The 22,971-nt window shown below is 42.3% G+C and overlaps 1 protein-coding gene across 4 annotated transcripts in view; it reads left to right on the top strand.

The window, feature by feature from the left end:
* The window catches only part of tspan9a (tetraspanin 9a), a 193,352-nt gene that overhangs the window by 161,005 nt on the left and 9,376 nt on the right, over positions 1-22,971 (top strand). For all 4 annotated transcript variants that reach the window (XM_026176639.1, XM_026176640.1, XM_026176637.1 and 1 more), the window contains 4 exons: positions 6,974-7,165; positions 10,116-10,190; positions 17,914-18,015; positions 18,313-18,444. In XM_026176639.1, the coding sequence (XP_026032424.1) occupies positions 6,974-7,165; positions 10,116-10,190; positions 17,914-18,015; positions 18,313-18,444 (501 nt within the window). The remainder of the gene's footprint in view (positions 1-6,973; positions 7,166-10,115; positions 10,191-17,913; positions 18,016-18,312; positions 18,445-22,971) is intronic.

Below are 22,971 nucleotides of genomic sequence, written 5' to 3'. Positions count from 1 at the left end.
TCAAGGCTACCAAATTCACTGCAGCTGAGACTAAACAAGTGATAAACTGAAAAAAACATGTTACAGATATTTGCTTAGCTATACTTACACCTGGAATTAGGAAGCAATTGTACCGTTAGAGCACAATAAACCATAAAGTTGGTGAAAATGCCAGCCCGAATGCCCTGCTAAAGATGGAGCCACTTTATCACTTAACACCCCCCCACCCCCTCGCCTTTTACTGCAGCTCCATCTTTCTTTTCACCAGAAAATTAAAAACAAAAAAAACCTCCCCCACCCCGGCACACAAAGTCTTCTGCTCCAGCCGGCATTGATTTTGCACTGAAATGAAGACAGAGGATATTCATCGCGGCTAAAAGAAGATTTTTCAATTTTCACCAGATGATCTTGCAAGCCACTGATTCATTTTATCACATAAGAACAACACCCTGCCAGCTGCGAGAGAGAATCACAGAACAACAAACATAATAAATCAACTGTAAACATCAAATAAAAGTGACAAAGCCTTAAAGTAAAGACAGTAAAGATCTGTATTTTCTACCCAGTGAGTGGAAAAGGTCCCATTTGAAGCATGCTGTGAAGGAAAAGGAATCGTTTTAAGGATAGACCCTCCACAGAGAGTGTTTGCGTGCGCCTGTCAGACAAGGTTATTTTTTAAGACTCCTTCCTGATAAATAAATTCTCTATTCTATCCATCCTCCATGGTAGCCAGACTTGGCCAAACAAAAGAAAATGAAGGGTGGTAGATATTTTTCACATCTTCACTCCTGGTTTATTCTTTGACTCACCTAAAGGAAGCTGCTGAAGACTTGAATGAGAACAAAAACTGTCAATAGCAGGGATCATACTGTGACTTCTCACAATGCCTATTGACCGCTTTTTGCTGAATGCAAGTATAAAGCCATGTAACAGCTGCAGGCCAGGTATATTGTAAATGTTCATCTCGAAAGCACAAATAAGCAGATTATTTCTAAAGAAGGACATTTCAGACACTTCGGAACACAATACAAATACATTCAGCAGAGTCCTATTGACAGTGTCTGGAATTTGTTAGATGCGTAAATATTGAAGAAGACACGAGCAAATCTGCTTCAAAAGATACATTTATGAATAAAAACATTATGTGACCCACATGTTTCACTATATTTCTTTGCCCTATGGTGCTAGACGAGGTAAGCTGTAGGCCATATACAGCTTTTCAGCAAAACTCGCCACCCTCTGTCTCCCCAGGCTTTCTGGGGGCATCCTAGCCATTCCCCCGCGAACGCTGTACGGCCAATGTGAGTTGTATAACAAGTAAATTATTCACAGAAACTGCAATGGTGGAGGTGCTTTCAGGCTCAGAATAAACACTGCATGAATTCTGAGGAGGGATGACAGATGTGGAATGTAAGATTAAAAAAGCTACGTCTGCCTAAGTTAAAGTTTCATTCAGCGAGGGGATCCTGGCAAAATCACGCAGTGTGAGAGAACTCGTGCTGCCCGACTGACTGAGTGATAAGACGGTATGCTGCTCTCTATGAACAGTTACACTTAATTTTGAAGGTAACTGAACTTTTATGGGGTCAAGTGCACAGTGTCTGCGGATCTCAATTGACTTTCAGCTTTTGCCCGTGTGCTCTTATAATGTGACCAAAACACTTGTCTTTTCAATTCTGCGCTGATATGTTTCCATAGAGGAAGTCTTTCCACTGTCCATCACGTGTTTAGTCAAGCATCCAAAATATTGCAGTGCTGGGCCGGTTCTGGTTGGATGCCTCAGCTTTCCACTCTGCAATCTGGGCCTCGACTACGGTGTTTAGGGGCCCTCAGTGATGCACCTATCAATGATGCAGGGCTCACCATGTCTCCCCATCTCTCTCGAGAAGAGCTGAAAGGTCTATTCACAGCAAAGTGACTCCAAATCAATCGTGCCAGGAAGGATTAAAGACAGACGAGCCTTTCTCTGCCTGTCCAAAGCTATCCCTGCTGTCTGCACTGACACATTCACGCTCTTTCACACCTGACAACATTCTCTACCCTTAGAGGACAAGACACCAAAAGAAAGAAAGTCACGACAATGGCAGGAGAAAAACTATTAGACATCCCTGACTAATTCTGCCGTTAGATCTTTACCATCCCAACAAGACTCTTCAATCAGCCTGAGAACCCAGAGGCACTTCAATTATGCATTGAGAACAAGTAGGAGAGCACCAGGAAGAAGAACGTCATCCTGCGATTGGGGCCATAAAGTGATGAGGCTCTTATTGCCACAGCCAGTCAGAGAGTGAGAACGTGGAGACTCAGAGAGATGCGCAGGGAAATGGGGCCTGCAAGCCAAGCGCAGACTACAAAGCACACAGCCAAAGACAGACAAACACTGCCACTGGAGAGGAAAGCTCCTTTACTTCTTCATGCTGCAGATGCGCGCTGGCTGCAGGGATGGCAGCTGCACTGTCTTACAGCTATCTCATCCAAGTCAGCTCTAAATCAATGCACAGAAAACCAGTGTACTTAGTGTGTTAAAGAGATGAAGGACCATAAAAAAATCCCAGTGATGTTCTAAAGAGGACAATGAGATATAAATACATAAACTGAGCTAATAAGAGGGGGAGATGTTCCTCACACAAGGCGCTAATTAAATGTGAATTTTGCCACTCTGTTGACATCAAAGGTGCTTGAAAATATCTTACGAGGCATTTGCGTACAATAAAACGGGAACACGTTAGAAAAATAAATATCTATTTATGTGAAAGCAGTGCCTTTTTATGAGTGGCTGTTTTCCTCCACATAAACTGCCTCGCCTGTAGAGGCACACAAACATTTGGCTCGTATAAATATCTCACTCCGGTCTGCCAGTGCAGCCATGCCGAAAATCCTAAGAGACAGGCAAACGGTTGGACAGTCTCCCATTGAGTTTCACTACTTGGAGGGCTTAATGAGTGTGCTGGCTCAGCAGAGGTGCATGTGGCCGGAGCCTTGTGTATCCGACAGGTCGAACAGTCCACCTGTTCACCTGCAGCACAGGACCAAAGGGCTCGAGGAAACGGAAAATCCCTAATGCACCGCACGGCAGCTAGATTGCCACCCTCAGCAGATTACTCGGCTCCTTTTCACTCCTTGAGGGTCATCAAAACAAATCCCAAGACTCAGTGTCACAGAGCAGGGCACCAGCTTCTGTAAATGTACCTCTAAGGGTGTCAGCCGCTAAAGTGACTGACCATAATAATTCCAATGTGTGTCCTCATTTCAGAAAACCACAAACAAACAACCTCCACTTACAACATCAATCAATCAAGGCATACGGACTTCTCAGGATGAACTGATGACCTTGGCTGGCTGTGTTTGAAAATGCCTGAAGAGTAAAATATGTCATTTCTAATATATTTCAAGTGCCAGACAGTCGCATGCCTAAAATGAGCTGAAAAGCAGCCTTGGGCTTTCTCCCTGAAAATGAGTGAAACACTTGGGCAACTAACAAACACTGTTGTGGTTTTAGCTACAGGGCCAGTCTGCACAACCTTGTGCAAAAATTGCTGCTGGGTTCACTGAGAGCTGTTCGGGGAGAAATATGATACTAAGTAATGTTTTTAGTGTGCATTCAGATGTATGCGTATTACATGCTTTATTATCTCATTTCACTGCACGGAGTGGGCGTGTGGCCTTGCTGTGGGGTTGGTCTGTGTACTGCACAGCCAACCAAGATCCCATTAGAGACATTGGTGCAAACACGCAGCATATAACATTTCACCACAATGCTTACCAACACTCCTAATGAACAGAAGGGATTTGATTTCTGATGGCCAGAACCCAAAACAAACATGAGGGAGTGAAGCGACGGCATGAGCTGTGCAAAAATGTGCTTAGTCTATTCACTGTTTGTGCTTTCAGATGAATTACACAAGGGTGGAACAAATTTTTAACAAATGCATAAAAGTAAAATTGTGAACATAAGCGTATGTTTATTCCTGGAGCAGGAGTACTGTGAATGGAAACACTCAGGTTATGCAACGCGAGGCATTATGCATCCCTGGAGGGACAGCGGGAAGAAGAAGATGCAAAATATGCACATCCGCTTAAGTGAAACCCAGAGCACGAGGCAGATGCCTAGTGAGAAGAGAGCAGATTCAGATTGAAAGACATATAATCAACAGTTACACTGCATACCACCACACCACAGGGTAAATGACTTTTTCTGTGCATCTGCAAAAGATACCTTTTTCTCTTCATTCAGCTGCCTTAAAGACACCTGTGAAAAGGTGATGTAAAAAGACAACGCTTTTACACCCTTTTCTGTCATATGATAAACCATCCTGATGGTATATATATGGTATACAGTGGGGCAAAAAAGTATTTAGTCAGCCACCGATTGTGCAAGTTCCCCCACTTAAAATGATGACAGAGGTCAGTAATTTGCACCAGAGGTACACTTCAACTGTGAGAGACAGAATGTGAAAAAAAAATCCATGAATTCACATGGTAGGATTTGTAAAGAATTTATTGGTAAATCAGGGTGGAAAATAAGTATTTGGTCAATAACAAAAATACAACTCAATACTTTGTAACATAACCTTTGTTGGCAATAACAGAGGTCAAACGTTTACTATAGGTCTTTACCAGGTTTGCACACACAGTAGCTGGTATTTTGGCCCATTCCTCCATGCAGATCTTCTCGAGAGCAGTGATGTTTTGGGGCTGTCGCCGAGCAACACGGACTTTCAACTCCCGCCACAGATTTTCTATGGGGTTGAGGTCTGGAGACTGGCTAGGCCACTCCAGGACTTTCAAATGCTTCTTACGGAGCCACTCCTTTGTTGCCCGGGCGGTGTGTTTTGGATCATTGTCATGTTGGAAGACCCAGCCTCGTTTCATCTTCAAAGTTCTCACTGATGGAAGGAGGTTTTGGCTCAAAATCTCACGATACATGGCCCCATTCATTCTGTCCTTAACACGGATCAGTCGTCCTGTCCCCTTGGCAGAAAAACAGCCCCATAGCATGATGTTTCCACCCCCATGCTTCACAGTAGGTATGGTGTTCTTGGGATGCAACTCAGTATTCTTCTTCCTCCAAACACGACGAGCTGAGTTTATACCAAAAAGTTCTACTTTGGTTTCATCTGACCACATGACATTCTCCCAATCCTCTACTGTATCATCCATGTGCTCTCTGGCAAACTTCAGACGGGCCTGGACATGCACTGGCTTCAGCAGCGGAACACGTCTGGCACTGCGGGATTTGATTCCCTGCCGTTGTAGTGTGTTACTGATGGTGACCTTTGTTACTTTGGTCCCAGCTCTCTGCAGGTCATTCACCAGGTCCCCCCGTGTGGTTCTGGGATCTTTGCTCACCGTTCTCATCATCATTTTGACCCCACGGGATGAGATCTTGCGTGGAGCCCCAGATGGAGGGAGATTATCAGTGGTCTTGTATGTCTTCCATTTTCTGATGATTGCTCCCACAGTTGATTTTTTCACACCAAGCTGCTTGCCTATTGTAGATTCACTCTTCCCAGTCTGGTGCAGGTCTACAATACTTTTCCTGGTGTCCTTCGAAAGCTCTTTGGTCTTGGCCATGGCGGAGTTTGGAGTCTGACTGTTTGAGGCTGTGGACAGGTGTCTTTTATACAGATGATGAGTTCAAACAGGTGCCATTCATACAGGTAACGAGTGGGGGACAGAAAAGCTTCTTACAGAAGACGTTACAGGTCTGTGAGAGCCAGAGATTTTCCTTGTTTGAGGCAAGGCAAGTTTATTTGTATAGCACAATTCAACAACAAGGCGATTCAAAGTGCTTTACAGAGACATTAGAAACAAGAACAAATAAAAAGCATGATTTAAAATTGAGGTGACCAAATACTTATTTTCCACCCTGATTTACCAATAAATTCTTTACAAATCCTACCATGTGAATTCATGGATTTTTTTTCACATTCTGTCTCTCACAGTTGAAGTGTACCTCTGGTGCAAATTACTGACCTCTGTCATCATTTTAAGTGGGGGAACTTGCACAATCGGTGGCTGACTAAATACTTTTTTGCCCCACTGTAAATGTGCTCCTCCATGTCTGTTTGTTTGCATGCACTGCAGGTTTGTTGTACATATTGCTGACAGGCATTAAAGCTTTCTGGTGCAGTGGTGCAAAGATGAGAAGAGAAGAGGGCAGCGGTGTTAATAGAAAGGAGGAAAGAGTAACGGTGCAATCATTTACCCTGGTTTGTTTGCATATTTTAGCTCTCTTTGCTTTTCATATATATTGCCATATATATGTTCTATTGATTTTTATGCTCTTAGGTCTCCATAAAAATGTGACTCTCTAAGCGGTGACCATGTACTGCTCTGATCTTTGATAGGAGGACTCGCACATCAGCAGGCGTGACAGTCTAAGCTTTCCATTAACACTTTATTGCATTAATGGATTCTGCAGGTCACACACACACATAGCAGGAGCCTGGCGGGGTGACAGGGTGAGATTAGGGAATTGCTCCCTCTAGGTGAAACTCAACTCTACTGCAAGCAGATTTCATAAAGCTGGGAAGTTTTCATTACAGCGATTGGCAGTAATTACATGTCTGTTTGTTCTGGATTTAATGAAATCAGCTCGAACGTGCAAAACCAGCATGGCCCGACCCCAGTTTTTGCTCTAATCACTGGCAGAGCGTTATTGGCTTATTGTAGTTGTAATTGGTGTAAAGTCTCTCGTTTTTTGACCAGTGTTTGGAGATGTATGATTGTGTGGGCAGTTCCTCAGGCTGCTGGAGGGGAAATTGAGACTGTCGCACTGGGACTTTTGAGGTGGGGATGGCTTTTAATTTAAAGCTAACCTTACTCTTTGAATTACTGTTATTGTTCGGCAGGTCTCGCATTAAACCAACGCAGCCAGTGGAGAGCTAAAGATGAATTTGAATGCTAATCATTTCTGCAGCTTACCCTGAAAAGGTTGTGCCTGTCTGTTTGTTTTCTCACCTTGTCGTCTGTCTTATCTTTTGCCTTGCAGTTATGTGGCTGCGGGCTGCTCGGTGTGGGCATCTGGCTCTCGGTGTCTCAGGGAAGCTTCGCCACCTTCTCACCCTCATTCCCTTCACTGTCAGCTGCCAATATGGTCATTGCCATCGGCGCCATCGTCATGGTAACAGGCTTTCTCGGTTGCCTGGGTGCCATCAAGGAGAACAAGTGCCTGCTTCTGAGCGTGAGTTAAATCCGGATACCTACAAAAATATTTTTTAAAAGTCACACATCTGTCAACAGCACAAATGTGCACATTGTAGTTCTTAATTTCTCTCACTCGAGCATTTTATGACTGAAATTCATTTGTAGAGTTGACCGCTTGCAATCAGTTGTATTCAAAAGTTTTGGCACCCCTGGGGAAGCTGCATATTTTATCGGTAAATACAACCCTTGCAGCAATGAAATATTAAGATGAGCTTTTCATGAATGTATAAAATTGATAGAAATCGTGGCAGCGGGCCAAAGTTTGTGCAAACTTATAGTAGCAGCCCTAATTTCATAGCTTGGAAATGTTTTTAATGGACCACTAAGAGTCATAGTTATTTGTCAGAGATGAGAAACGGAAAAAAGCAATGCCATAACATTTTGAGAACTGCTCGTATTTTGTGTCTTTTTGCTGCAAGGCTTGTCTGCACTGTCACACGCAAACTGCAAGCAAGTGTCTATACTCAAAGGCACACTGGTCACAGGCCACCAGGAGCTTTTTTTGTATTTGTCCTATTACCAGACCCTCGGGAGAGCTAGGTGACTGGGGCTACTTCAGTAATTCAGTCTGCCCTCTATCGAACCTCAAGAGTGCACAAAGGAAAATTAGAGCTGAGCAATAGGATTCCCCCTTTCTGCAAATTAATACCAACTAATGCATGTCATTGCCATGGCTCTGGTCAAAGCCCAGTGAAAGGAATTTCAGGCGGGGGAATTAGTATTTGCATAGAGCACACCAAAAGCCACTTGATGTTTTTGAAGCTCAAGATTTGAGAATGTTCTATTATTCATTACAAAGACTGTTCTGTCTTGACGTTGCACTGTTTGCCCAAAGTTGTACAAGTGTGTTATCTTAAGCACAAGTTAATTATGAGAGTTCACCCAACAGAATGAGGTTTGCAGGGATCTGCTGCAGAAAGGCAAAGAAAAAAAAACTTTCATGTATAGAAACTTTAAATGAGAAGTGGAGTTGGGGCTCTGAGTACTTAACATCACAAACAGCTCAATCCCTTGAAGCTCTTGCATCAGTCAAAAGCCCCACCAAATCCTCAGCGTTAGACATGGCTTCCTTCACCTGCCTAACAACTGTGAAGCAGGAGGAGAGAGCAGAGCGCAAAGACAGAGCGGAGCGGTGTGAAAGATGGCTGGAATTAGAGAAAAAAAATCGGAGTCAACGGAAAATATCAAAGTTTTGATGTTTCTCACCGAGTCTCCTGCCACATCTGTGCGTGACAGCCTTTTATATTTGGCCAGAATAATTCTGTTTAGGGCATCCATGTCTGCTGTCGTTGTGTTTGTCTTTGTCTGTCTGTCCAGTCGAGCACATCCAAACATTTGGGGAGGTAGTGGTGGTGGTGGTGTGGGCTCAGGACGGGGAAACATCAAGAGTAGGTTTAGATCTCCCAGCGCAAATAGATCTGAGTGTTTACCTTGACATATTTCTTTGAAGTTGGTCTGCGTGCAGCTCTCTTTGGATTAGAAATATTCAAAGACCGGACATCCTTTGCAGCGATATTGCAGTGCACCTTTTCTGCCAAATAGTTTTATTGAGACATTTTTTAAAGAAACAAAACAAGGTGAGACAACAGTGCGATTGCTGGCAAATGAGAGCATGCACCCACAGAGCTGAGTGTGCAAATAAACACAGAAGCACATGCTCTCACACATGGCCGCTGAAGCACCACCAATTTGCTTTGCAGAAACAGTTCATTTGATTGCAAATGCCAGGAAAAGTATGACAAGTTAACTGCGGGTGAACAACAATCATTCTGTGGGCTGCAAAGCCATATGCAGCAGCAAACCGTTGTAACTATGTGGTGTGAGCCGTGACATAAATAATAGCTCGCACCCTCCCTCCCAGATGAGTTTGGAATTAATGGGTTTTTCAAAAATCTAGGTTTGCATGCCTCCTCCCGTGCTGTGCAGAAGAGCTTGGTAAATACCGTGCTGTAATGGAGTCAAGTAGAGAGAGTAGTAGATGAGATGCAAGGCTGTGCTAGAAATTAATCTTAGGAAGTATTAAACCTTTTATACTCCCCTCAAACATTCACAAGCCCTCCAGCACCGAGATTCTCCTTTTTTCCTCCCACCATCACTCCCACCTCTTCCTTCATGTCTCTTTTTCTAATTTCCTTCTCCCTTTTTAAATTTGCTTTGTTTATGTTTATGGATTTCTTCTTTTTTTTTTGTCTTGAGAAATGTTGGTTTCTGTGTATGCTGCTTCCAAATGAAACCATTAACTGAAACCTGGAACGTTTTTGGGGGAAATTTACTCATTTGTTTTATTGTCAAGAGCAAAAATGAGAAGATTAATCTAGCTGGTAAATATAAAGCTGCTGCCAGAAACTGTCCAGCCAAGCTGAACAGTATAAATGGAGGGGTCAGTAGGTAACGCCAGCTAGCTTTATTTAGGGCTGGTTTTACAGTCATGTGAAGTGATTCGCTGGGTCATAGCTGGGCAATTAACCTTAAAATACTACAGCTTTATTTTTTATTTGGTTTTTCCTTGATGATGATTCATGTGTTAATTATTGGGTTTTAAGAGATGCCAGCTGGCAGATAAAGCCAGGCTCTAGTTTTTTGTGTCTTTTTGTTTCAGTCTGAGCTAAACTAATTGACTGCTAGCTCATCTCATTTAACCCTTGCCTTATGTTTCACAAGATGTCAAACAATTGCTTTAACCCAAATTAAAAGATCATTAGATGATCCGTGTATCTCCGTGAGTCACACAATACATTTGAGTTTGGAGTATAAATAAATGCGCTTTAAATCACAGATGCAAGTCTTACTGTGAAGTTTGTGAAATACTCAGATAAAACAGCACTTAACTGCAAAAGAAGCTTAGCTGTTCAGAGTTTTGTTCACAAATTCAATTTACAATATTGCCTGTGCTGCTGTTGTAACAGTGCTCTTCCTCTTTCTGGCAGTTCTTCATTGTCCTGCTGATAATTCTTCTGGCGGAGGTGATTTTGCTCATCCTGTTCTTTGTGTACACAGATAAGGTAAGTTGTTATGTGTTGTGTCCGAATTTTGTTTTTTATCATTCCAGCTGAAGACATTAAAAGAAAGCTCTCTCACACACAGATGATCACAGACAAATGCAGAAAGCAATAAACGGTGTTAGTGTGATAAGCATACCTAGATTCCAGTTGCTTCCGGGTATCAGAGTTTTCTGTTTTTATATTTGGTTGTTTCTCTGTCAGAAGCTTGAGTGTCTTCACCCCACCATTAACACAGCAGTCAAAGGTTAGGCCACAAAATTCAACTCAATCCCCAACAGTTGGCTCCCCCTAATTAGTTCCAGGAATATTTCCCATGACCCCTTGAATGAGGTTAAATCAGGTGAATGTGTGGGGTAACAGCAGATGCCTACATGCAAAGCTCTGGATATTACCGATGCTGAATTCGTCTTCGTCTTTAATCTGATCCAACCACAAATGTTTCATCCCGAAGAAGACAAGTGTCTTGTGCAGGACGAGCGATGAAGACTTCTCTGTTTTCAAGGACATGTCGTTGATAGATCCGTCTATTTATATATTTGCTCTCTTATGTCACACGGCCCTCGGGACATCAGCTAATTCTGCCTCTTTGTTCTGAGGTTATTGCTCAAACCTAGTCTCTCAGGCAGATAAAGGAATTCATTTAGCAGCCAATCCATTCTCAGATTCAGATCGGGTCTCGCAGGCACACCCTGTCAGGAGTAAATATGTCTGTTGCCTTATCATCAAAATATTACCGGCTTAACCGTGATCCCTCCGGCGGAATTTAAATAGAAAGCCTCTTGACTTCACAGCAGTGCCTTTCCCATCACCTGTGAAGTCAGTAAAAGATAGCCCAGTAGTGCTGAGGATTTCCTAAATGAGAAATCAGTTGAGTCTGCATTAGCAAAGCATGGGGCATTACCCGGGGAAAACTCATTCGCACAAGTTCCAGTGAATACCCACCGTATTTTATGTTTGTCCCGTTCTTGCCAAATTACTGTGTTTATCCTGGCTTAAACCTAATGGAACGTGAAACCATGATAATGAGGATCACAACCAAATATATTTCCCTTTATTGGTCTTCAAATGTCATTGGAAGGCAAAGCGTTTAAAGTAAATTGCACGTTATTGGAGATGACACTTTCAGACTGCTCTAATCAGGATGTCCTGCAAATTTAGGAAACTGCATTAGATTTTAAAGCTTGTCTGTTTGGCTAAAAGGACAATCACAGACGACCTTCACATATTGCTTTTTGTTTTGTGGTTGGGTTTTTTCTCCGTCTCCAGTGAGATCTTGTATGCCGTGTGAGGCTCCCCTCGTCTTCTGCTACAGGCTGTGATCAGAGGAATCACTAATTCACTTTTCTTATTTGATCCCCTAATCACACGGTATTTATTAACAAGACTGGAAGACATACGGTACAGTAGTTGGCAGCTTTTAAACGTGTATCGACGGAGGCAAAACAGATATTTTAGTCTCTCAAATAGGTCATATTTAAGTCATGACTGACTCTTTGTGCATACTGTGATCCTTCTGGGCGACAGTCTGTTGACAGGTGGGAGGGAAAGACAAACATATAGTATCTTGTGTTTGTTGCAACATGTTTTTTTCGTTTAGCGTCCGTTTCCACCAGTTTAATCCTACTTTGGAGGTACCGCTCAGTCCTGTTAATAGATAATTTCTCTCACGTCTTCTTCACCCCAGCAGTCTTGCCTCCAGGTATGGCTTATGCGTGGGCACTCCCTCATTCCTTCCACAGCCCAGTGGTGTTAAGCTTTCTGATTAAATGCCATGTAGAGGGCGTAGTATAATAAAGGCTGGCCCTGCAGTTAGCAACCAGCTGACTGCAGCAGATGGCTGGGCGGCAAACCAGATTACAGCCATCCGTCTTTAACGCTCTGACCTCATTGTGCCGCCGTCGACCCAACACGCTGAGCTGAACACCGGTGAAGGTTTATTAGCTCAGAATGAGGAAGCAGAACTTTGCAAGAGAGACAGGAAGCACCGGAGCATGTACGTAGGGATGTCGGGAGGGCGAGGAAGAAATGAAGGAAGGGTGGAAGGTGTGGAGAGAGGTGGAAGAAAAAAAAGAGATATCAAAGGATGCTGGGAAGAATGAATGTGTTATGTGTTAGGGTGCTGAAGTACACAAAAAAAGGGGTAGAAAGAGGTCAGCCATGTCAGAAATGAAATTAGATGTCACTGTAAAACTTTAGGAAAAGAATCAGGAAAAAGGAAAACACGGAGTCATGGAAGAGGAAGGAAGCCAAGTTTGGCTGTGGCACATCCTTGATGTCTTACTCAACGACAGCAGCAGTCACATCTAGCTGCGTGTGTCGTTTGTGCAAAGACAGAATTATGTTCAATTCCTGGCTGTGCGTTATTTCCCAACCAATTAAAGCTGGAGTGGGGCTCTTCCCCTGACTCTGTCAAGTGCCCTGGCCTCCGTCTACAAAACACAGGGTTGCAGAGCAACTGAGGGAATTAAGTAACGTGTTTAATAATGTGCTGTTTGGAAACCTCTGGCACTGATTCTGTTTGGATTCACATCATTTATTACAATTTCAGGGCAGTAAATGTATTTGTCCTGAGCTTTGCAATTAGAGCAACAGTGAAACGTTGTTAGCTTCTTAGTTTCCCAGTAGTCCTGAAACTAAAACCAGTGTTTCCAGACAGTATGTGACCCAACAGTGACTGCGTATGAGAGGAAAAAAGCACTGAACATGTTTGAAAGAGGTTCGGTCTATCCTTAAAGAGCATGCAGCAAAAGACTGAAGATGTGACAAGAGACAGTTTTATTTGCTTCACGAAACAGTAAAATAAGTGGCAATTTGATCTGGGTTGTTTAGCTTTGAATATGTTTTATTTAAATAGTATTTAATGGTAATTTCATGCTTGAAACTCTGCATTTAGGAACATTTGAGCCTGAAGTCTGGTATTTGTGATAATGTGAGCTTTGTGTACCATACCCTGACAGCAAGCTACAATCAGAAGTTAAGTTTGGTAGAGGTTGACTTGGGTTCAGATTCTATGTACTTCGGAGCATTTTACATCAAATATGAAATCTACTGTGATAGAATATCAGCTCAACTGTCTGTCACTTTTTTAAACATTAAAAAACAGCGTTATCTGCACCGCCTGTCTCGTCAGAAACCTGCGTATGCAGGCAGATCTCTGGTTCTTTGCATTATAGATGAGATTTGAAGACAGGTGAGTATGTGTGGAGTCGCTTCATCATTTCTGCATCCAAAAGAAAAATGCAATAATGCCAGGGAGTATTTCACCGTAAAGTATATTTTTAATTATTATGCAGCTGTCGGGTAAACGATGACGTGAGCTACTCTGGTACTGAACGTTAATGTGACGTGAACATTTGCCAGTGTGGGAACTTGGGAGTTTGGGGCAGTTTGATTAGAAATTTCACAAGAAAAGCTATTCAACACCCGGAACACAACAACAGTTAGTAAAGAACCAGAGTTACTAGCTGGTAAACACAGGGGAGCAGCTACAACTTAACAATAATGTATTTAATTTAGTAGTTGACCAAGAAGAAAGTGCAGGGACAAAAAAGAAAGAAAAGTGTTTTTAAAATAACAATCAATGATTATCCTTCATATTTTTTGCTAGTGTGAATATGTAGATAAGATATTAGCCATTTTGAAAGTTCAAAGCTGTTCCTAAGCACTTAGCCATCCATAAAATCAGATTCAAGTTCAGGTTTTTCAGTGGAAAGTTGAGCACTTGTTAGTCTTTAAACACTGACCGTGGTTGGTATCCTAAGATAATTCCTCTGTTTTCCTGTCAGCATGCACAGAACATGCAGACAGATAAATGTATTATCTATCTATAGTTTACCTGCCGCAGGTGCCAATACACTAACTCCCAATGGTCCACTAATTCTTTCCTTTCAGAGCCTCATAAGATCAGAATTGGATGCTGTACAATTTTCGTAAGATATTAATTGAGCAAACTGATAAAATAAACGTTTTGCTCGTCTCTTCTTGTCAATAGAAAATTGTACTTAGTAGTCAGGATAATCTTTTAATGATATACGTTTGCAAATGATAGAATACTGCATGATGACCTCTTTATAACTCAGACTGTTTTTAGTTCACTGTGACCCGTTATCATGCAGGGAAGGAGCAGTACCTGCTAGATAAGAGCTTAACAAGCAGTTTCACTTCGTGTCAGGTAGAGGAGCCTCTCTTGGCGCACACACACACATATACACTAGGGGTGCAACGATACACAAAATTCACGGTTCGATACTTTGGTGTCACAGTTCGATATTTTTTCGATACAAAAAAATGTTCATGCTTTTTTAATTTGTCATTTATTAAAATTATAAATATATATTTTAACTCAAACTTACAGTTTTTAAATTTAATGTTGCTGAAACAACAAAGGGATGAAATAATAAATCTATCTGATCGAGAAATCACTCATGTTTGGAAAAGAGAGTTTATTACAGAGAAATGGCTCTTTCCAAAATAAAAGCTCTACTATACGCTTCTTCTGGGCTATATTCTCAGCAGCATATTAAACATATCAGGTCCCCATAAGGAGAATCCTGTGCTAACGGCTGTCTAAATGAGTCGGGCAAAGTTTGTAGCATGCGTGCTTGTTGTTTTTGTCTGCTTCCACTTGTCTTTGCACTAGCTCCGTTAACGAGCTACCTCGGATCGCCCCGTGCGTGGGGCTGGACTGCGTCAACACATTAACGAGCTAACTGCGCTAACGCACTAGTTCCCACCAATGTAACTGAGCATTGCGTGGCACATCCGACATACTATTTTACTTTTGTCCATGACACGCTTACCTTCAGGGTCATACGTCACATGAAAACCAAAATAATTCCAAAGGTCAGATCTGAATGAGGGTGGGGGAGGTTCAATTTGCCATGTTGCAACGAGCTTAGCTTCTGTCTTGCTAGCTTGCGCTGCGCTCAGTGGATCTGCGCTCGACAGTGCAGCCTAGGCGAAGTAGTCGAACGCAGATCCTCTGAGCATCGTCAGAAGGAAAGTTGATAAAATAAATTAAAAATGTTGTATTGTTCGATACATATGCGTACCGAACCGAAAGCACTGTATCGAACGGTTCAATATCGATACGAGTATCGTTGCACCCCTAATATACACATCCACATTCCAATGTAATAAATGAATGCGCCTACCTTTGTATATAAATAAAGACCAGAGCGGTAACAGAGCGCACTTCACAGGGCCCCCACTCTGATGTCAGCGCTCTGTGACCGCCCTTGCAAGTAAAAACTGCAGCGTGTGTGTCTCCACTCTCTGACTCTCAGCTGAAGAAGTGTCTTTAGAATAAATCTCTTGACACTTCTGTTTTCACAGAATCTCATGTAAATATGTAATGCTCTCCCGTGTTGCGTGAGGAACTCTAAATGTTCCACAGCATTTTCAAAACAGCCTGCTGAGACACCAGTCGTTAGCCAGATGTTCCCCCACCTCAGTGGTGGCTGTATCCTTCTCTGAATTGATCAGTTCTTTCACGTCTTTGGAAATTGGAGCAGTCAGTTCTGTCGTGGCACACACTCTGGTAATGAGCATTCAGTGTAACCTCACAGGTCTCAGTGTACCTGCTCCCCTGGGTGTTACCATGTCACCAGATCTGGGACAGGTGTTTCTCCAACAATCTACCACCCGCTCTCTGCTCTATTTTTGTGATCATTGACGGGGAACGTGAACAGTTTGGACAGAAAGGTTTCTCCTTCCACCGCCCTCACATGCATATCTTCTTGTCTTTCTTTGTTTTTTGTTTTTTTGTCTTTTCTGTGAATTATGAGTGTTTTCTCAGCCGGCCAAGCTGAACCCTTTAGATTTCTGTGATGAATGTGCAGTCGTATATTGCTGTGTGCGGACTTGGTCATCACAGAGGAAACTACAAGCTTATCTATGCAATGAGACATATGAGCTCTGTCTCAGGGCTTTGTCTACATGCCACACGTGAAATATTGCGTGGCAACATCCAGGCAAAACTTCCCAGAAGTCGGATGTTGCCACAGCACGGTGCAGGCCTGTTATTTGTCAACATTTTCGAGGACCGGCAGTGTAAGCATTAGTCGAGAAATCGCCTCGTGTTTTTGTCTGCTTCTGTGGCGAGGAGGAAAAGGGTCGGCGTGCCGCACGATCCTCCAACTCCCTGTTTGTTCTGTATTCATTTGTCTGCCTCTCGTTAGAGGTAAATCTGGATCATTAACTTTCATTTCACACTGTAACTAAGACACAAAAAAATGATGTGCAGTGACTTATCGGAGACTCGGAAGAAGACTTTTATTGCAATAAGAGGGACCCTGCTCTCCAGCGGCTGTGTGAGGAGTCTGTAATGAGCCAGCAACATCACATACAGCCTACTGTAGATGGAGAAGACAAGATAGCAGATAGAAACAAAGCATAAGGCAGAGATTGATGGTGCTGCTGTTCTTCATTTCATTTTCCTGCACGAGGACCAAGATCTGCATCAGCAAACTTGCAGGCCGAGGAGCAAGAATGGGATTTGAAATAATTCTCGTCTTATTTCAAAGCTTTTAGAGGATGTTTTAAATGGGGTTTGCATTTTTAAGGATTACTAAAGCATTTTATTGCCCGAGAAATTTTAATTAATCAGTAAAAATTCAGTTTGAATGTCTAATTCAGCAAATAGATTTCAAAAGCCTTGCAGCTGAATAACAAGGGTACTGAACCAGTGAATGACTTTAAAGCTTAATGTCGTTTCTGTACAGTCAAAGGAAAGTTGGGTTTGTACTATTTCTAATGTGTAAGACAGAAAGTCAAGTGATATTAAATGTGTTATTATTTTAGAGAAGCCAGGCTTCTGGCTGCTTATTGTTACTTTCGTCCTTATTCTTTCACTAAAGGATTTACTGACACCTAAAATCACCTTGTTGTTTCTGGACGTGACAGTGCTAATGCAGCTTCTCTTGTCCTGTGCAGATTTCCTGATCACACTCTTTAACTCCAAGCTTTAAGTATTAAGTGCATTCCTATTGTTGTGATATTACTTTTATTGCCCGTGAAGATGTACAGCGTGATTCTGGCAGTCCATGTCATTTTTCTAGTCATAATTACCCCGTATCTAAAGCGCCTCTCAATCTGTCCTGGCAGTTAGCAAATCCCCACAGGCATATGAAACTGCAGGAGAGCTAAAGCTCTGATTTTGTATCTCATTAACACAGCGAATGAGATATTAATCTCCCTCAGACATGGCACAACCCTGAGCAAATTGTTGGTGTTCACTCAAGAGGAAAATGATTTGCTAGCACTGCTGAAGGGCATGTTGAAGCCGAGCGTGTGAGCGACACATGACGTGTCAGACGTTCAGACATCACACAGCGGTCCGCGTTACTGTTGCAGAGTTATTTTTATTTGACAAGACAAGAGGTTACCCATAACTGTGAAGGCGCTGGCATTTTATGTCTTTATATTGTAGTGTCGGATTGCTTTGCGTTAATGATTCGTCGGTCATACACAGTCCACTAAAAGCACTTAACTGCACACCTGCCACTACTGTTTGCATCTGTGTGAAAAGGATGCTGACAGTTTGAAAAGGGTAGAATAATCCGAGTGCGCCTCTACAAACACCCAAGCTTCAACTGCCTGCTCCAATACAAAGACAACATAAAGAGGTATTGAATGGTGCAACTCACCGGACTGTTCTTGCAAAGACAACCCCTCCAAACTAAGATCTCTAACTAAGGCTAATGTTTTCTTTTATCCTCTCCAGGTGCGTGAGAATGCCAAACAGGATCTCAAGGATGGGCTGGCTCTGTACAACTCAGAAAACAACATAGGCCTGCGAAATGCCTGGAACATCATCCAGGCAGAGGTAAGTAACGCCATGCATTTACAATATGAGAAACGTTAGTGTGAATGTTTAAGCACAAATGACTAAAATCTATTCAGATATTCCAGCTAATGTATGTCCTGGCTTGTAGCTGTGGCGTTAGAGTGAACTTAAAAGCCCAAACTGGCTGTCCAAGTACACTTCAGTCCTTTTTTGCTGTCCTTTAAAGGAAAGTGACCAATTACATTTTTTAATTAAAGTTTGTTTGAGCTTTTTGGGGCCACTGAGGACACAGAGCATTAACTCATCTTCCACCTGACATTTGTATGGCATTAACAGTGGAAATGCTGTGGAGTGATAGGATACACCGACTGGCACGAGGCCCTGAAGGACAAAGTAGTTCCTGATCGCTGCTGCCAGGAGCATTACCAGAACTGTGGGCGGAACTCCACCAACATGTTCTGGAACAGGGTGAGTTGACCTGGACTCCGATGAGTTGAGTTTTGCTTCTCAGTCTTTTGCTTTTGCTTTTAAGTATAAGAGTCACGTGTCTGCTCTTTATAAAATATTCAAAACGAACAGATTTACTGTATTAAAATGACAGACTCCACAGAATATACTTACTGTATTTAAGTTTTTGTTTTGGAGGATATGAATGATACACAGAGTCATTTTCTACCTAATCTCGGCTGTATAGTTTGCCTTGACTTTTCTCTTTTTAAAACTGATAGTCTGAAAGTATTCTGTATGATTCACGTAATATTCTTGTCCAGATTATAGGAAACATGCTGGGCCCAAAACTGCTGAATCAGAATACTTTATTAATCCTTAAGGAAATGATGTGGTTACTCCAAGACTTTAACAATTACAGACTAAACTATTTGAATATGTTACAGAGTTTACACATTTAAGAAATAGCACTAATATATACAAGTCACTCAGTTATAAATATCAAGAATATTGACAAAGGATATTACAGAGGTGGAATATATATGATTGACATTTGACTCTGACTGAACTTTGTCATTTGGTATTTAGCTGCAGAGCGTGTGCAAACAGGGCAGTGTTTACAGTGTGTTAGATGGAGGAGTTGCACAGGGAGACGGTCACGGGCAGGAAGGATTTCCTGTGTCGTTCTGTGGTGCTTTTTTGGTACCATTTATCCCTCTTTGTATTGTTACTGTCTCTCCTCATAGTAGGTTTTCCATTTACTTAGAACATGTGCTCTAAAACTGCTTTAACAAAGCCAAACTTGTTTTGCCACGTTTGTGCAGTTTTGAGTGCTGAAGTGTAATCTGTTCGTTTGCTTGAGTCAGCCAATGTACCAACGGAAACAGACGTTAACTTGAGGTAGCCAGCAATTAACTGGCTGGCTGTGTGTGTGTGTGTGTGTGTGTGTGTGTGTGTGTGTGTGTGTGTGTGTGTGTGTGTGTGTGTGTGTGTGCGCGCAGACTGTTTATGCTGCGTTTTTGCAACAACTCAGAGTGCTCTCAGCTCTCACCAGGAACCCCGGTTGCTTTTTTCACTTTACCGCCAGACTCTTTCTTTTTATCTTGTTTTGCCTTGCAGTCTCAGTGCGCCTACAAAATATATACATGTGAAGTTTTTACTGACACTGAAGCCTTTTTAGGCTGCACAGGCCTGTTTCTTTTATGGAGGGACGTAAGCACAGTGGACAACCAGAATAGCAAAAAGGTCTCGACTGGTGCATCTACATAACAAAATCGTTTTAGCGTCCCCGCGGTATGAATATGTCATTGTAAAACAGTTGTCTGTCTTTTCATAAATGCTCCCCCTGTGATGGGGTGGCTCAGTATTAGGAGTCTTTATTTCAATTTGCCCTTTCCTGAGAAAATGTTTCCCTGTCCTTCTCTGCTCCCTTGGTTTTGTAAATTCAGTACAAGATCCAAACAGAGTTCTGCTCTGTTCCTGAGTCATGCTGTATAAAAATAGCTGTCTGCGGTGCACCTTTTTCCTAAGTCCATTTAATCTCCAACATCTCCAGCACCTGATATTTTTCACTTCTCAATGTGTTTTTACTCCTCAGTGCTCAAGTACACAATTAAGATACCTGTCTGACATTGTCTAACATCCATCCGGTGTCCTTGAAACTTTTAGATACCATATTTACAATCAGTCGAGCGTCACGCTGTGTATCATCCCCATCTCAGCCAAACCAATTTATCTTGTGATCCTAATCTTCATCAGGCTGTTTTTCAGCTCTTTAGCAACATTCAATCTTTCAGTTTTAGGCCAAAGAAGAAGAGTGAGGAGGGGTTTTTATGACGTATATAGAGCCTGACATTAAGCAATGTTCTAAGCTAAAATTCAAATTTCCATTTGTGAGATTGAACCACTTATTCTTCCGATTTTGAGAGCTGTACTTTGGAAGAAGTGCGCTGTCTGTGGCGTTTCAGGTGGAGGGCCACTGTGGCTCTGATTAGTGTTACTATGGCTCTTTTGTACATCCTGATTACTGCTGCAGCTGTGCTCTGGGCTTTCAAAAAGTGTCCAAAACTCGCGGCCCGCGGGCCATTTGCGGCCCACGGGCCATTTGCGGCCCACGTCACCTCTACTTGTGGCCCGCATACTGATGTGAAGAAAAATTTTTTTTAATTATTATACAAAAAATGATTTAATACATGACAGAGTGTTACAGGCATGGCCCTTTAAGACTGTAGCCTCATGTGCGGTGTAGTCCTTGCTGCAGGGAGAGCGTGTGGGACCGCCCCTCCCGCTGTGTGTGAGCGTGAGGGAGGGAGGAAAAAGGAAAGTCGAAAAGTACGAGGCGCTACCGAGCAGAAACGGGAGATGGAAGCATGTAAATATAAAAAATAACCACTGCAGCCTAAAAGAGTGCCTGACGAGCCCAGTAAGCTATTAAGACTCGACTGTACACCGTGTTCGTGTTTTCCTCCGAAACAATAAAGTTCTGCTGGAGCAGCCTTTCAACGCCTCTCTCTGTCTCTCGCTAGCAAAGTTGACCCAGACAGTAAAGCTCGTTCCATGAGCCGACATGGAGCCCAAAGTATTAGCCAGAGTCTCCTTACCACGTTTCAGAGCCGCGGACCTGAGCGAGGTAACAAGAGCGTGCAAACATGTTGAGGGCTGTATTAGTTCAGGGAGAGATTTATTTAGAAAGAAAACAATTTTCACTTGCAATCAAAGACTAATGTGTACGCTTATGTCTGCATTTTTATTTTGTTAAATACAAACAAAATTGTAGCAAAAGTGCTTCCACGTGTCTGGCCAGAAAGAGCTGTTTATTTGGTAGTTCAATGAAACTACTGTACTACACTGTACTACACTGCTGAGTGACTGTCTTCTGCTCGTCAAATACATTTCACTGCAATGTTGACCCTGTGCTAACTTACATATGACAACTGAAACTGAAAGGTTTCAGACAGTTAAGAGTGAGAAAAAATTGTGTTCATGTTTGCAATTTTGTCTTGTTACACAATATTTGGAATTAAATAAAACAAACAAAACACTACATTTTAGGAAATATTAGTGGGTGTTTTCGTGTTTGTTTTTTTGTACTACTTGGACACTGAAGTGGCCTCCAATGAGGTGACGGTGCCAGAAGTGGCCCGCGGCTCATTTGAGTTTGAGACCCCTGCTTTAGACAATTCTTCTCCATATGGGTCCCAAACTCACTTAACTCCCAACTCATTAACAAATTAAGTTGCACTGTTAACAGGTCATGTTATGACTATGCTCATACAGTTAGGCTAATTTAAAATAATCAGCATACTTACATCGTCTTAGTGATCACAGGTTTTCTCACTGTTGTTGCAGTGTTCAGTTGTGCTTCACCGAGGATTTGCGTACGAGAAGTTTTGGTTTGAAATGATTTTGTTCGTGCATTTTTGGTTTTGGCTTAATAAATTAACAAAAGAGCTGCAGAGCTGTGAAAGAACCACAAAGACAAAACCACCATAGAAACTTCAACAGACTCAAAATGCAAAATGTCCATAACAGGAAAACAACACGAAACAAGTCGAGGCGGAAAACTACTACAGAGAGGTGCGGACAAGCATACCGATGAACAGCTGCGAAGAGACAAATTAAGAGGAACAAGAAAAATACTGAAAAGTGAAAGAAAGGGACTGCAAAACAAAAACACAAAGTGACTACAGAGTGAACAATTGCTCCGTGTTGGGGGTTGTTGATACTTTTCTTCCCATTAACTCGTGATGCATTGGGAAGTTAGATCCACAGCGTCCTACTTTTTAACGCCACATTTGAAGTGCTCTAACATATTGCCTTTAAATTACACTTTTGTTGCTCTAAAATACAATACTTGCCAATTTCTGCTCCCCGAATTCAAAAGAGGCATGCATCTGTAAGCTTTAATCCACTGTTGTTTTTTCCAACATTTTGTGGGTACTTAAAGTCGCTTTAAAGTTTTCCTCTTATTGCCTAAATCCAATGGATTTTTCTATTGTTCTCGAGACAACAGCTCTTCTTTTCTCACAAAACCGTGTAGCACAATGCTCACCAGTTTTCCCTCGTATTGCTACTCTAATCTGCTATTGGTCTGGCATGTGGTTCGTTAGCGTGTCCAAAGTAGAGGATTAAAAGCTGTAATATAATTGCCAAAATGAGAAAAGACAGACATTGAGCTGGCCCATTGGGAAAGCTCATCATTAAAAGCTTGTGTGTAATCTTGCCCAGAGGAGATGGCCACACGCTTTGTAGTTAACTTTACATGCTGCCTCAGCAACCACAGACCAGCAGGGGCACAGCTTTGCTGCTGAAACCGCCCTTAAGTGTGTCGCGTTATATCCCTGCCAATGAGTAGCCTTTGAATGAACCCAGGTGGGAATGTATTTAAGCATACGATTAGTGCGCACGTCGGCTTATGTGTCCCATACGTCTGCATATAAATGTCATCGCTCACAATAACTCAGCTGTGTTTAATAACTCACCTGCTAGTTATCCATCCTACGGTATAGCTCACATTAAAGAAATGCTTTCTTGCGGGAAAACTGCAAA

This window comes from Astatotilapia calliptera, chromosome 7, assembly GCF_900246225.1.
Source record: "Astatotilapia calliptera chromosome 7, fAstCal1.2, whole genome shotgun sequence".
Taxonomy (NCBI): domain Eukaryota; kingdom Metazoa; phylum Chordata; class Actinopteri; order Cichliformes; family Cichlidae; genus Astatotilapia; species Astatotilapia calliptera.
This window is presented reverse-complemented; position numbering and strand designations above follow the sequence as displayed.